At 36.8% G+C, this 14,294-nt stretch overlaps 1 protein-coding gene across 2 annotated transcripts in view; it reads left to right on the top strand.

Annotated features, from left to right (window-relative positions):
• The window catches only part of COL5A3 (collagen type V alpha 3 chain), a 119,920-nt gene that overhangs the window by 86,413 nt on the left and 19,213 nt on the right, over positions 1-14,294 (top strand). For both annotated transcript variants that reach the window (XM_072399638.1, XM_072399637.1), the window contains 20 exons: positions 412-465; positions 629-682; positions 1,328-1,372; positions 1,996-2,094; positions 2,813-2,866; positions 3,838-3,882; positions 4,561-4,614; positions 7,056-7,100; positions 7,610-7,663; positions 8,720-8,764; positions 10,062-10,115; positions 10,502-10,609; positions 10,689-10,742; positions 10,831-10,884; positions 11,269-11,313; positions 11,671-11,724; positions 12,024-12,068; positions 12,865-12,918; positions 13,285-13,338; positions 13,780-13,833. In XM_072399638.1, coding sequence (XP_072255739.1) covers positions 412-465; positions 629-682; positions 1,328-1,372; positions 1,996-2,094; positions 2,813-2,866; positions 3,838-3,882; positions 4,561-4,614; positions 7,056-7,100; positions 7,610-7,663; positions 8,720-8,764; positions 10,062-10,115; positions 10,502-10,609; positions 10,689-10,742; positions 10,831-10,884; positions 11,269-11,313; positions 11,671-11,724; positions 12,024-12,068; positions 12,865-12,918; positions 13,285-13,338; positions 13,780-13,833 — 1,125 coding nt within the window. The remainder of the gene's footprint in view (positions 1-411; positions 466-628; positions 683-1,327; positions 1,373-1,995; positions 2,095-2,812; positions 2,867-3,837; positions 3,883-4,560; positions 4,615-7,055; positions 7,101-7,609; positions 7,664-8,719; positions 8,765-10,061; positions 10,116-10,501; positions 10,610-10,688; positions 10,743-10,830; positions 10,885-11,268; positions 11,314-11,670; positions 11,725-12,023; positions 12,069-12,864; positions 12,919-13,284; positions 13,339-13,779; positions 13,834-14,294) is intronic.

Genomic DNA, 14,294 nt, shown 5'->3' with positions numbered 1-14,294 from the left:
AAAGATTCTTAATAGGGTTAGAGTCTGGTGGCCAATCCATGTGTGAAAATGATGATCTCTGAACCACTATTTCACAATTTGAGCCCGATGAATCTTGGCATTGTCTTTTGGGAATACGTCCATGCCATTTCCAAGTGGAAATAATCCATTGATGGGAAAATCTGATAATTTAGTATATTCAGCTAGTCAGCTGACCTCATTTGTGGGCAGATAATATTAGTTAGTTAGTAAGTTAGATCCAGGTGGCAAGTTTTTTCTTCTTTTTTATTTTTTTTGCCAGGCAGTCTACAAGTATATTTGGTGATATGTGTATATGACACATCTGTCGGAGATTGCTCTAGTGTTTGACATTTCTAATTCTAAGCTTGGTTTATCTGTATACATCTCAGTAATATTTGTTTTTTCATATAGGGAGATCGTGGATTTGATGGCTTGCCAGGACTTCCAGGACAGAAAGGTCACAAAGTAAGTACAGGAGCTTATTATATAAATATATATTAATTAAATTATATTACATTTTATTGTGATGGCTAAGCTCATTATATGAGTTTTTCTGGCTTGAAATATGGAAGCAACAATGTCAACCTGGCCTCCATGATGACAATGTTGTTTTTTTTTTCTGCTACAGGGAGATGTGGGGAGCCATGGCCTTCCTGGGCCACCTGGAAGAAATGGAGAGAAGGTAAGCTGGATTAGAGTAAAAATAACTTAAATAATGTTATGTATACACCAATTCAGCTGCAACTGTGGCATTCATGTATCATGAACATATTTGATATAGTTGGAACTCAATTACAGTTAAAGGCCTGATTATCTAAATCACCCTAACAGCAGTATGGGCCTGACAATGCCCTACAGAAAGGGTAAGAAAGAGTGATTAATTTATGGTGCCCTGAAAGTATTTAGGTAGATTTACACAATCTGCCTGGAAAAAGTGTTGCATTTTCTTAACATACACCAAGTAAGGTTTCAGTTACACTGATGTGAGGGTTAAGAATTTAATAACAGGTAATAACAAAGAGGAAATAGCAAAAATTAATTTTAGACAATGTATTGCCTCAAACTAAGGTATGGCCTTTTAGTGTTTTAAAATGACTGCACCAAAGTTTGAATCGGAGGAATTATGGTGACGTCTATAGAACCCTGGCCTCAACTCTCCAAACACATTTAGGATGAACTGAAATGATGACTACGAGCCAGGTTTTCTCAAAACATTTTAGTCCTAATTAGCAATAAAGAATATATAACACCACACTTATATATATTATACACAAGTATATGTTTTGGTTATAGTGTTAGGTTTGTAATAAATATCAATTTCTTTCAGGGTTCTTCTGGACCTCCTGGCCCTGCTGGTTCTTCCGGAGAAGCTGTAAGTATCTTAATCTCCACTTACCAATGCATTTGCAATAATCTATAACCTACCTTATCCTGAACTACAGAGAATCTCAAAAAATATGCCTAACCATACAGATCACAAATATTCTCAGCTATGGTCTAGGATAGACAGGAGGGCCCACCAATGGACTAGTCTCCACTAATGCCTATACTATGGCACAATGAGAATGAGGCACAGTTTTAGACCAAACCAGCACAAAGTCCATAGTCATGTCACTAGCTGTCCCTCAAAGGAGCTCACAATCTAATGTCCCTACCATAGTCATAAGTCTTTAATGCAGTCTAAGGTCAATTTGGGGGAAGCCAATTAAACTAACTGTGTGGTATTGGAATATGGGAGGAAACCCACGCAAACATAGGAAGAACCTGCAGACTCCATGCATATTCTCCTGGCTGAGATTCAAACCTGGGACCCACACTGCAAAGGTCAGAGTGCTAACATCTGAGCATCTGTGCTGCCCCTAAATTTCAATAGCAATGGGTGCAAATTGTATTTATTTTATTAAAGGGCAAATTTACTACATGTAAAAACTTACATGTAGTGTAACCCAAATTTATCTCATACTAGGTACAAAAGCATTATGTTTCTTCTTACAGGGAGCACGTGGCTTGGTTGGTCCACGAGGTCCTCCTGGCCCACCAGGTCAGCAAGGTGTAAATGGTATTGATGGAGCCCCAGGTTCAAAAGGAAACCAAGTAAGTAAATTGCCTATGACACATGTAAGTGTTTCTTGCTGGTTTTTGTTAAATATGGAATTTGGGATTTACCGTTGGCCATTTCTGAGTCATAAGGGTCTGTGTGGGTGGCAAATTGTGCTCGATTTCAGTGTATTATTACCTTTTTATGTGAAAGTGACTCCAGACATAAATTTATAATCTCCGGATGCCTACCTTCACTTTTGATGGAAAAAAAATACCACCAAGGCCATCCATACTGTATATAAAGCACAAGAATTTTTGTAAAGTCTATTGAAGATCCTTGCTTACTTCTGATGTGGGGATCCCAGTATCATTCTAATTTACATGCTCTAATTGTTTAAATTCACCACAAAGTCAAAGGGTCTGTCCTAAAAATACCCATTTAATTCACCTTCAGCATTCTTTTAGATATGCAGCGTTCCTATGTCAAGGAAGGTGGGAAACCTTGGAAAATTACCAGGGATGCCAGCTTCATTTGTTCTGTCATAGGACTGTGCATGTTTATGCCAAAACTCTACAAAATGATCATTCAGTAACCAGGTCTTTGTGTCTGTTTTATGTTATTATTATTATTATTTTTTGTGTTTGCTATTATTATTACTACTATTATTATTATTATTACTATTATTTTTAATATTATTATTAAAAGTTTGCTGGTGGCTTAACTTCTTGCTTTGAATACCTTCTTATAATTTGTTACCTTCAAATCCAATAGGGTATCCAAGGAGAGACTGGACCAAATGGACAACAAGGAAACCCAGGACCTCATGTAAGAATTTTCCCACCATTTTCATATTTTTAAGATTATGTTCCCTGTTTTTCCCACCTATCATAGCCTTAACAAAAGGGGTGCCACTTTCTTCTGTTTCTTTTATATCTAATAGGGACCTGCTAAGAGGGTTTAGTAGTATTAGTATCAGAGCTGACCTGACATGATCACTTATTTAAATTTTGGACCTACCTTTTTATATCTATGAACTTCTCTGATTACAGGGAAACTCATGAGGCTGTAAAAGTCCTATCATATGAGCATTTCTGCACAGTGATTGCTCAAAACTTAAGGAGTGTCTAAGTGAATAGTAAAGGAAGCTTTTGATTTGGCCAACCCCTAGAGGTGTTTGAACCCTTATCATGGATGGGTGTGGACTAGCTGTTTCTTGGCACAAAAGAAGATTTATTCAATGTTGCAAAAATGCTCTATACGTAGTTCAACTGTTACAATTGAAAAAGTTTATGTTTGTGTGGAGAAGCTGCTTCAAGCAACGTGGAATCCTTTCAGCGGCCCTGCAGCTTCAACCAATGGTCCACTGTGAAAACCTTCCTCCAGTTCTAAAAGCACATTTTCACCAAAGCCCTGTGAATATTGCTGGAAAATTGATGGCTAAATAGTTTGCTATCCTCTGAAGAAGTCAAATTGCGAAACGTGTCAGCATTTGAGATTTCTCTTTTTTTTTGTTCCATGAATAGACACTTAAGGAGTGTCTGTTTATTGAAACCATATATATTATGAAGTATTAGAACCAAGAACTGTGCAAGTAAATGTGTAAAAGAAGTAAGAAATCCAGTCCAGTACTTCTAAAAGAAGTAAGAAATGCTGTCTTGGGGGTACCAGTATAACCACTACAATCATATCTTATATATGTGTGTGTGTGTGAAGAAATGTAGACCCAGTAGAGAAATTGTTTGATATATCTTTTTAACTGGAAGTGCATTAATGATACCGTCTCTTTCTTTCTACAGGGATTACCTGGACCTCAGGGTCCTATTGGAATGCCAGGAGAAAAGGTAACTCCAACCTTCCATAAAAATATGTCCATGGAAGCTAACTTGCTAAATATATATAGTTTGGTTACAGGGTTTTGTGATAGAATAGGGAAGAATTGCATTATGTGTTGAGTGATGCTGACCATCAGACTAAGGAGATCTTTAGAGATCCAAAAAGATACTGTGAAAGATACTTTTTGGATTTATGTTATTTATGTTAGATATTGCAGATTTACAGATATTACATGGTTTTGGTATTTTGTCTTTTAATGAACTGAGTTTTGCTGTAACCTTCCCCCGGAGAACAGTAAAACCCCAACAGGGTGTCCCATACTATCCAAAGCTCAAGATAAAAGGTTTGAGCCAGACATATACAATAAATACCTATACTCTGTTTATAATGGGGATTACCCATTTACCCTTTTTTGTGTATACAGATGTAATTTAATAAATTGTATTAAATTGCCAATTGCAGAGAACAAGATTCTCTTGTTTATAATCATACTAATCAGTCTCCATTCTGTCAATACGTTTTCAAGCCCTCATTTGTGACCAATGACCAACTGACAAAAATATGTACATGTGTGGTCCTGATGGCTTTGAGGTCTCATTCATATTGCCATAAAAAGGGTTTGTTCAATACCTTGTTTAAACCATTGACAGGTACCATATTTTATTTTAAATTTTCTTTCCCCATAGGGACCACTGGGAAAGCAAGGCATACCTGGGATTCCTGGATCTGATGGCCCTCCGGTAAGTAATAATTGAGAACAATATTGTATATTATACAGAGATAAAGTGTGTAGTGTATATTAGCCAACCAAAAATATAGATAATTAGAAGAAGGCTTTAAAGACGATGAAGTGAGAAAAGGTTGCCCTGTTCTTTCTAAATTTTCTTGAACCAAGCATTCTGCTTGATCTTTACATGATGCAAGGCATGGCCATACAAAATAAAATGTTGAACAGCATTGCAATCAAAAGACATCTACTGGTGGCTGGTTGTGCAGCATTGTTCAGTTATTTTGTTGACCAGAAGATAAAATATCAATATACAAACATAATCACATTAAAAAACGTGCATGCTTTGATCCATAGAGGAAAGGGGCCCCATGATATGTCAGAGAGAAATAAAAAGTTATTAGATGAACATTTTGTCCCCTCCAAATGGATGAGCCAGTTTTTGAAGGTATCAAGAAAGACCTACAGATGATCTTCTCTTAAAGAGGAACTATACTAAAAACACAAAAAAAAACAAAAAACAGACTTACCTTCAATGTCACAGGGCAGACTGTTTACTCCGGGGGGTCCAGCATCTGGTCCCTCGTAGTCATGGCAACCGTCACCCAGCCGGCGCTCCGAGCATCCATTTTCGTCTTCTCTTTCGGGTTCTTAATCCTACATCACCCGACCCAGGCGCGAGATCGGGTGACAAAGGATGAAAAAAAATTTGCAGATCTCACTGCAAAGGAGCAGTGAGCAAAAAAGGCTCCTTCTGTGCATGCCTGGGATGCTCGGGCATGAGTAGAAGGAGCGCCCAAGAGCCTCCCGGGATACCTGACGTAGGTATCCTGGGAGGCTTTGCTCTCCCATTCATTCTCAATTGCCTAGGCGGCTAAGGATTAGGGGGGTAGTGCTGCACCCTTTTTTTTTTTTTAAAAAAAAGGTGTTGCACCTAAACAAAGGGTTCTGTATCCTTTTATGTAAAGTGAAAATTCTGAGTATAGGTACGCTTTAACTGAACTATTTAGTGGACATTCTCATTGCCTGTAGACATGTCAAGGAAAGTTGATTTGTTCTTTCTGGGCTAGACCTATGATGGACTTTGGGAAATCAATATCACCTAAATGTTTGTAAAAAAAACAAAAACCATTCATTTCTTTTCCTTTGACATTATCTGTTTTAGGTTTACATTGAGGTGGATTCCAGTATTTTCCCTCCTTCCTTCCAAGGCTTTTTCTTCTAGAAACTGGTTAGCTAGTGTATGCTAATAGAAGACAAAACATATTAGGAAAGAGAACTACTTAATATGCTACCCCCAGTTTTTCACACTATTTCATAATTAAAATCATGTTTTATGCACAAACCAACTTTGGTCTGTCTATACTATCCACTGTCCATATAGCCCTGTCCACTGTTCATCCTCAAACATCACTATAGACATTTTGTTAATGCCATTCTTATCTAAAGACAGTTGAGAAGTATATGAAAACAAAATTCTGAGTACAACAAACATCAATGGTTTTTGGTCCAAGCAGAAGTCCCTCTTCCATCCCATGTTTTGCTACTGTTCATTAAATGATGATTGTTGCCCTAATAGAGGCCTTGTCTGCTATACAAGGTTGTCCAGCATAGATAAATGCAAGAGTCAGAGCACTGATTGTGTTTTTTTCTGAATTCAGATTAATTTTGAGAAATACCTTGGAACAATTTTTAGTTTTTTCACCAGTCATACTTTGGTGAAAAAATCTGTATTTCTTTAACATAGCTGCTTGTATATATATCAAGAACCCCCAATATGTAATAGAATTTTTTCACACAGGCTATACTAAAAAACATAATTGGAAATCCAGTAACTTGTCCATGAGTCCATTTGACAGATTTGTTTTAGTCTCAATGTAATTAGCATTATTTGTAATAAATTCAGTCTCCGGTTTTGTGATCCGTCAGCACCAGGAAATGAGACCATATGTTCACTCGCCTTGAAAAAAAAAAAAGAAATCTAAAGCTTATGTAGCCAATATTTTTATACATCTTTATATAATGAGGACACTGGGGAACACCCAGACTGATCTAATGGGAATAACTGAGGGATTAGTTTCTTGGTACACGGCACTGAAATGGACTTGCCAATTTGGCTGATGTTCTGGTTTTATTAAATCTACAGGAGTTCCTTCCACAATCTGTGCCAGTATAACTTCATTTGGCTTCAACTGTAATGGTTGTTTTAATACGAGAAGCAGCTAAATATAAAATACTTTGTAAATGGGTGTGCATTCTTGTCAATGCCAGACCATGATAAATGGGACCCAACAATAAATCAGTTTGAGGGCCATCTACCAGCATTAGCGCAAGAAGCATTATATATAGACACAAAACATTGTGATCTTTGTGCAATATAATCAAAATCCCACAGTATTTCTATGATTGATGTCTGTTTGACCCTAAAAATATTATTTCCTTCTTTGTTTTCAGGGACATCCAGGCAGAGAGGGACCTGCTGGAGAGAAGGGAAATCAGGTAAGTGTTCAATGAGTTCAATTTATTATCCAAAATTAAAAATATCTAAGGTGGCTAATTTGAAATTGAGGCAAGACCTATAATGATTTTATTAAGGATGATTATAGGAATTTTTTGTATACACATTGTTCTAACTGCTCCTCTCATTCCATCATATGTTAGGCTATGTACACACATGAGATGATTTTTGCCCAATACAAATGGTTAGGTACAACCCTTGTTCATTCATCTATCACTCTTATCCAACTGGAAATTATCATAAAAGAGGGAGAAGGGCATTGGCAGAACTTCTCAACGTATCATTAAAGGGTTTGTTTATTTATGTATAGGCCACCCAAATGAAATTTCCTCTGAACAGTCCCCAGTCTACGGTAATGGGATCATGGGTAGTCTTTAGAGTAATGGGATTATTCACATCTCATTCTTACAGTTATTTTATGAGGATAGATTTGTCTGTTGAACAATCTTTTCTTTGTTGCTTCACTCAAAAAAATAATTTTGATCACTAGGGACCTCCTGGCTCACCTGGTCCAATTGGATATCCTGGCTCTCGAGGAGTGAAGGTAGGTTAAAAATGCATCATTGCTACGGATACGACAAATTGGAGAAGGGTGCTCATGTTGGTGACTACAAGTTAAGATTACACCAATAATTAAACCCAGTACAGCAACCCATAATACTGTATTTTCCTGGTGAACATGCTAGCAACACACTTAATGTCCAAGGATGACAACACGTATTCACCATACTGTATGGTGGAGAAGAAATATTAACTAAGGACAAAAAGTATGTGAAAGAGTAACTTCCATACCATTTCCAAAAAAAATTGTTACCTTTTGCTGTGTTGTCCACACTAAATACACTTACATGACCTTCTAATTTTACATTGCCCTCTTCTACATGGCCACTTTGCTGCTGCATTCTCTTTTTAGCACTGTCAGGTTGGTTCTAGAGCTGGCTTTCAATTCTCTGCTGATATGCCAGTGTTTAGTGTTTGATAAAATCAGAAAGATTGTATAACACTCCAAACTGGGAGTCCAGGAAGTAAAGAGAGATCCTGGGCCATGTGTTATCCCGTCTGCGTTTGGCGGCGCAGTGGTAATATATTAATTACCAATGCTTGTACCAATGTGCTTTAACTTTGAGCCAAGCTGAATTTACACTTCTGTAGCCCACATAAATCAAAGTTTGGCGCCTTGAAGAAAGCATCAACTAGACATAGATGTAGTCTTGCATTGTTAATCCACCTGAAAATGGTAATTGTCTTGCCCAAAATAAGTATGGTAATCAGGATTTCTGACTTTCCTACTTACTCCGGATCAGTAATTTAAAGTATCACAGGTACATCCATAGCTAGCATTTTCAGAAGTGGCAGTGGGAAATCCAAAACTATGTATCTCTCATTTGTTGAATGTCCAGCCATAGATGATTTTATATGTAAAATGTCCCCTCTTTCTGCCATACTCATATCATTCAATCACATCCTTTTGTGTTTAATGTCTTGTATCTATCATTAGCATGGTAATTTCTAATTAGTCAAAACAAGCCAAAGGCCTAGAATTAGGCAATCATTTTTTTTAAATGTAATACATTTTAATTTATCTTTAATTATTTTTTAGGGAGCCTTTGGCGTTAGAGGACCAAAAGGGAGCAAAGGAGAAAAGGTAAGCAAATACATATTCTGATGTAGAAGACAGATGTCTAGGAGATGTTTATCTAGCACTTTCTTTAAGCTACGTACACATGTCCAATGGTTCCTGCCCAATAATCGGCTCAGGGCCGATATCGGACGAGAATCTGGCACAGCCCTGTACAGCCCTAGTTCATGCATCGTGCAGAGCTACGACTATAATGGCACATGCGTATGCAGCTTTAAGCTGATTATTCACAGACTCATTTTCCTATTCCATTGAGCATACTAGTATTCAATTGTTTCAACCATAAAATGTTTTAGTCATGAACTGATTCTTTACTCCCAAATGTAATCAACCTAAAGCAATCAACATGGAGTTTAGAATCCAAAAGATCATTGTCAGGTCTTAATAAATATCTGATGAGTTATGAAGACCTCTTGATCAGGAGGAAGGATATTGATTTATTTTACATTTTGATTGTTACAATGAATTGATACAAAAGGATTGCTCATCCATTTTTACAGAAATTTTCAAGTAGAACCCATTTTCATACAACCAATAGTTACATTTTATATGAAGAAAGACCATCAAATTGAAAATGAATCAAACAAAAACATGTTTTGTATTGAAAGACAGAATCTCACTGATATCTGTGAAATGGCATACAAACAGATACGGACACCTATCTGGATCTTTTGTGGCCATTTTAATGCTGCCCTGCTAAATATTAAAACTGAGTTTCACAGAAATAAACACATAGCTGAAATACGCATCGATTTACTTTATTTGGCATATGATTTATATTTTTGCTTACTTTGTGCTGTAAAAACTGTTGTAATGAAGCATAGCCAGGTCGAGGACCAATACCTCCATCCCCTTGCTCCTCTGACCCCCTCTACCCTCTTACACAGATTCTAGCTTATTCCATGGCAGAAAAAATGTGGTCATCTATAAACTAGTCTGGGTGAATCCTGATAATAGAAAAGTATGTGGGGTTGCTGAATATTAAGGGAAGGGGGTAGCGGAGCATAGTAAATTACTTGGTTAACATCCATTTAACTTAAACAAAACCATCGTCTGGCTTCTCTGTCCCCCTCCATCCCAACATCCTTAATGAGCCTACTTATTGCCATAGCAGTAGCCAGGAAGTAGTGGACAACTGAAGGATGTTAAGTTCCTAAAACTAGCCTAAAGGCTAGTAATGTATTTGATTTAGGTCTGTTATACCTTACCAGTATATTCTTGATTGTCAGAGAAATACCTAAATGAGATTACAAGCACCATACAATTGTGTTACTCACTATTACTCTTTTGCAATCTTTAACAGGGAGAAGACGGTTTTCCAGGTACAAAAGGAGACATGGGACTCAAAGGAGACAGAGTAAGTCCAACAAACTATAACAATAGTGAAAAAAATGTTCAGTTTTTTATTAATTTTAAATTAATCTTGGTTGTCTTTAAATCTCATAAGCCTAAAAACATCCTTCATTCATTAGAATCATTCTAAACATTGAGTATTAGGCATTGAGATTATCAAAACTTTAAAACCCTTCCTCTGACCTTTGCAAACTCAGTAGTTGCCGCCATACATAGCACATACATTTCACAAACTTCTTAGAAAACCAGACAATTGTGACTATCCTGCTATTATCAGGACAGTTAAGACGGGAAATGTGATCCAGTAACGGAATTTCTTTTGGTTGCTCAGTTTTCAGTGTCTTACACAAAGTTTTATCCATGTCTTTATGTTTCATTGTGCCATTGTAGGGGGATCCAGGGCCTGTAGGAGTACGTGGAGAGGATGGTCCTGAAGGGCCAAAAGGACAATCTGGACCATTAGGAGAAATAGGAGCATCAGGAATCCCTGGAGAAAAGGTAGCACCTCCAGATAATTGGATGTTTTACATGTTTATTTCATTCTTGATATTACATAGATCTGCCTTTGTATCACCAGGGAAAGTTGGGTGTTCCTGGCCTTCCAGGGTACCCAGGACGTCAAGGTACAAAGGTAAGCCCATTTGATAGTTACTACATTCAACCTTGACAACATGGAATTTTGCTTTGGGACAGCATTGATTAGATGTGTCTTATTCCAGGGTTCCACGGGATTTGCCGGGCCAGTTGGTTTGGCTGGAGAGAAGGGCAAGAGGGTGAGTTTTCAGTCCACACAGAGTTCTGTTCTATAAAGTTCATTTTACCCAAACTACTTTTGGCTGTCTGATAATGGTTAAGTCTTCTTTAGAGAACCCAGAGAAACCTTGGAAAGTGAAATAATCAGTTTTGGGAAAACTTGGTCATTTCAATATTGTGTGTGTTCAAAAGTCTAAAGTGGGAAGAATCAGTAGAAAAAGATCTTTTTTAAGTGATTCAAGTGATAATTTTAAGTGATAAGTGACTTGAATAAGTCTTTATTTACAGTCACTCTCGGCTTTTATCTTTTTATCTGTATTTTATCTATCAAAAAACTCTTCTTTTCACATATATTATACATATATTTACATTTCATTTATGTTATTTTTTACTTTCATTTTTAGGGAAGAGGTGGACAACCTGGAGCACCAGGACAGCGGGGCCCTTCCGTAAGTAAATTTATTATGAAATATTTTTTAACAACAAAATCAATAAAGTTTACTATACTCTGTTGTAGTGCTTACAGGTCAATGAATATTGATAACCAAGTATCAAAATACTAATTAGTAGATGATATAACAGTATTATATTAGATAACTAATATATCTAGTCCATATGGGATTACAAAAGTTTTTTAAAATGATAAATGCAAGATATACTAAAGGTATTACATTGAAAAATAGAGTGGATACTGCTCTGCCACTAAGATGCCCTTCCAATGTTTTTTTTTTTGCTGCCCCAAAGAATACCTGCCAACGTCACCCACCATTTAAATTACAATCACTTTCTTTTCCTTTTGGTTTTAGGGTACAAGAGGTGAAAGAGGTCAAAGGGGGCCAACTGGAAAGCCTGGACAAAAGGTGACATATCATTTTCTTTTATATATTGTTTTTTGTCATGTAGGTTTGCTATGAATTTCCTTACTTTCAAAAATGCATATCATTTAAAGTAGAACTCAATGTGTAAGCTGTGGCCAAAAAAGCAGAGGCAGTGGTACTAACCATTACTACTACAAGTACTGTGATTTCCCTGCAGCTGATAATTCCCCATTGTGATTTACCATATCTTGTTCTGTCTTTTAGAGGCAGTTATCCTGGTAAAGGCATGGTTTTGATTTTTTAAGTATATATACAGTATTTAATTGTTTTCCATTTTTCAGGGAGATTCTGGTAATGATGGTGTTGCTGGACCTGCTGGAGATAAGGTTGGTAATTTCCTATACAGTCTTGCTGTTACTGTAGCAATATTGATAATGATTTATAATAAAAGGGAACAATATATCTAATAAAAAAAAATAATAAAATCTTTTGTATGGGATTAGTAAAATATTACAATCACTATATGGCCAAAAGCATGTGTGCTCCCACAGTCAGTTGTTTTAAGCCCTGGCCAGTTCCCTTGTGTTGGAAAACAAACAACCATTCCTCTTGTGTTACAGGGAATTAAATTAAGGGAAATGTTGTGAGGTCTAGAAGAAGAGATCAGGTCAAGGATGACAAGAAGTTGGGGGCTGATTGGATTTTTAGCAGATTAACATACAGAGATAAAACATTCCAAGATTTATTATAAGAACCAATTAAAGGAACAAATATAATGTCCATCTTTATCATTTTTACCCATTACCTAGAAGTCTCATTCTGTTTTTAAATTTTTTGAAACACTCAGCTTAAAGAAACCCAAATGCATTAAAAGGAGGTCAGCAGCTCTGAACTCTACAGGATCCTTTAAAAAGACAAGTTCTAGAATAGGTTTGCATGGTTGGCTACTGGCTGGGGTAGTGTATCTGCACCGGTCAGCGACTGCCCACAGACATGTAATTGTCTCCCAATCTAAATTGTTTTAACTTATTAAGTAATAATAATTGTTTCGCATCATATAACATCTCGTTTCATTATCTTATTCACTTAATATTTTTGATTTTCTGTTCTTTATATAGCTCCCTCCAACAGCTCTTTTATTTTACAGAGGTCACAAATCTAGTTTTTTATCTTTGCTTTCAGGGACCAATGGGCCCCCCTGGACCAGTTGGATTTGCAGGACCCAAAGGACCTAATGTAAGTTAATAAGTGCACTGAATGAAGTTTGACTCTAACTCATAGCTTATCTGTTACGATTATCCCAAGTGCTAATAACATCACGTCATTATATGGTACATGTACTATCTTTTTTAGTATTAATGTTCAGGTATTCAGGTATTATACAGCGTTCCATCTATTAATGTATAGATACCCAATATCATTAAATGATACACTGTGATTATTGTTAGTCTATAGGTACATGGTACCATGCAGTGCAGTGTAATCAACTGTTCAACTGCACAACTGAAATGTATCATTATGATGACTATAAAATCCTTCACAAGTTTTTATGTTGCTTTACTAATGTCTATCAATATATTTTGATTGTTTATTGCATAACAGGGACCCTCAGGAAAGGACGGGTTACCTGGGCATGCAGGTGCACGAGGAGAACCAGTAAGTTTGTTGTTTCATATATAGTAGTCTGGGGCATAGCTATGAATGGCCAAAAGCCCTTTAGGATCTGGGACCCTATTCCATGTTTTCCATGGCTCTTGTGTCAGCTCTGGAACTAAACACACATGTCTTGCAGGACTTTTGTGTCCAGACTGGCATTGACCATACATGTTTTTCAAAGATCCTGTGTCAGGCCTGGCACTAAACCCAGATGTCTTTCATGGCTCTGGGGTCAGGTCAGCCTTTGAACACATGCAATTTCCATGGCTGTGGTGTCAGGCCAGCCATTGTAAACGCATTGCTCTATGGCACTTGGATCAGGCCTGGCACTAAACACAAATGGCATTCAAGGCTCTTACATAAGATTTGACACAGAAAGATCACTTGTTGAACTCTTCCTGAATTCTATTTGTAAAACTGACAACTGTTTGTACATTTTAGGGTTTCCAAGGAAAGACAGGTCTTCCAGGGCCAACTGGGGTTGTTGGACCACAGGTATGTATGTCATTTTGTAAATAAATATTAGTGTTTTGGTCTGTCTCAAAAATATTGTAGTAAAAAAAATATTCCTATTTCAACTATTTTTGAGCCTAATAGATGTGCATTTCTCTAATATCAGGGTCAGAAGGGAAATTTTAGCAAATATTGGTAGAAAAAACAGTGATGTCTCATCAACCTAAAGAGAGGCTGTGGGTTTGGGATGGAGAATTTGTTTTAGAAGTAGATAAAGTTTATCAAGTTTATCAACAGCATAAAGAGCACTGATGGGCAATCTGTAGTACCTAATCAATTTCAGTACCAGTCAGTTACATTTTATTAGGTATTGTGAGTTATATGTACAGTAATCTTTGCAATGTTTTACATAATTAGACCTGACAAAAGTCTTTCTACAGTGCTTTGTCTGTTTTTAGAGACAGGAAGCAAAGCACAATAAATTGTCAACTGCTTTTGGTGGT

The sequence above is a fragment of the Pyxicephalus adspersus genome, chromosome 2, assembly GCF_032062135.1.
Source record: "Pyxicephalus adspersus chromosome 2, UCB_Pads_2.0, whole genome shotgun sequence".
In the NCBI taxonomy this organism is placed as follows: Eukaryota; Metazoa; Chordata; class Amphibia; order Anura; family Pyxicephalidae; genus Pyxicephalus; species Pyxicephalus adspersus.
The sequence above is the reverse complement of the archived record's forward strand: the minus strand, read 5'-3'. Positions and strand labels throughout refer to the sequence as shown.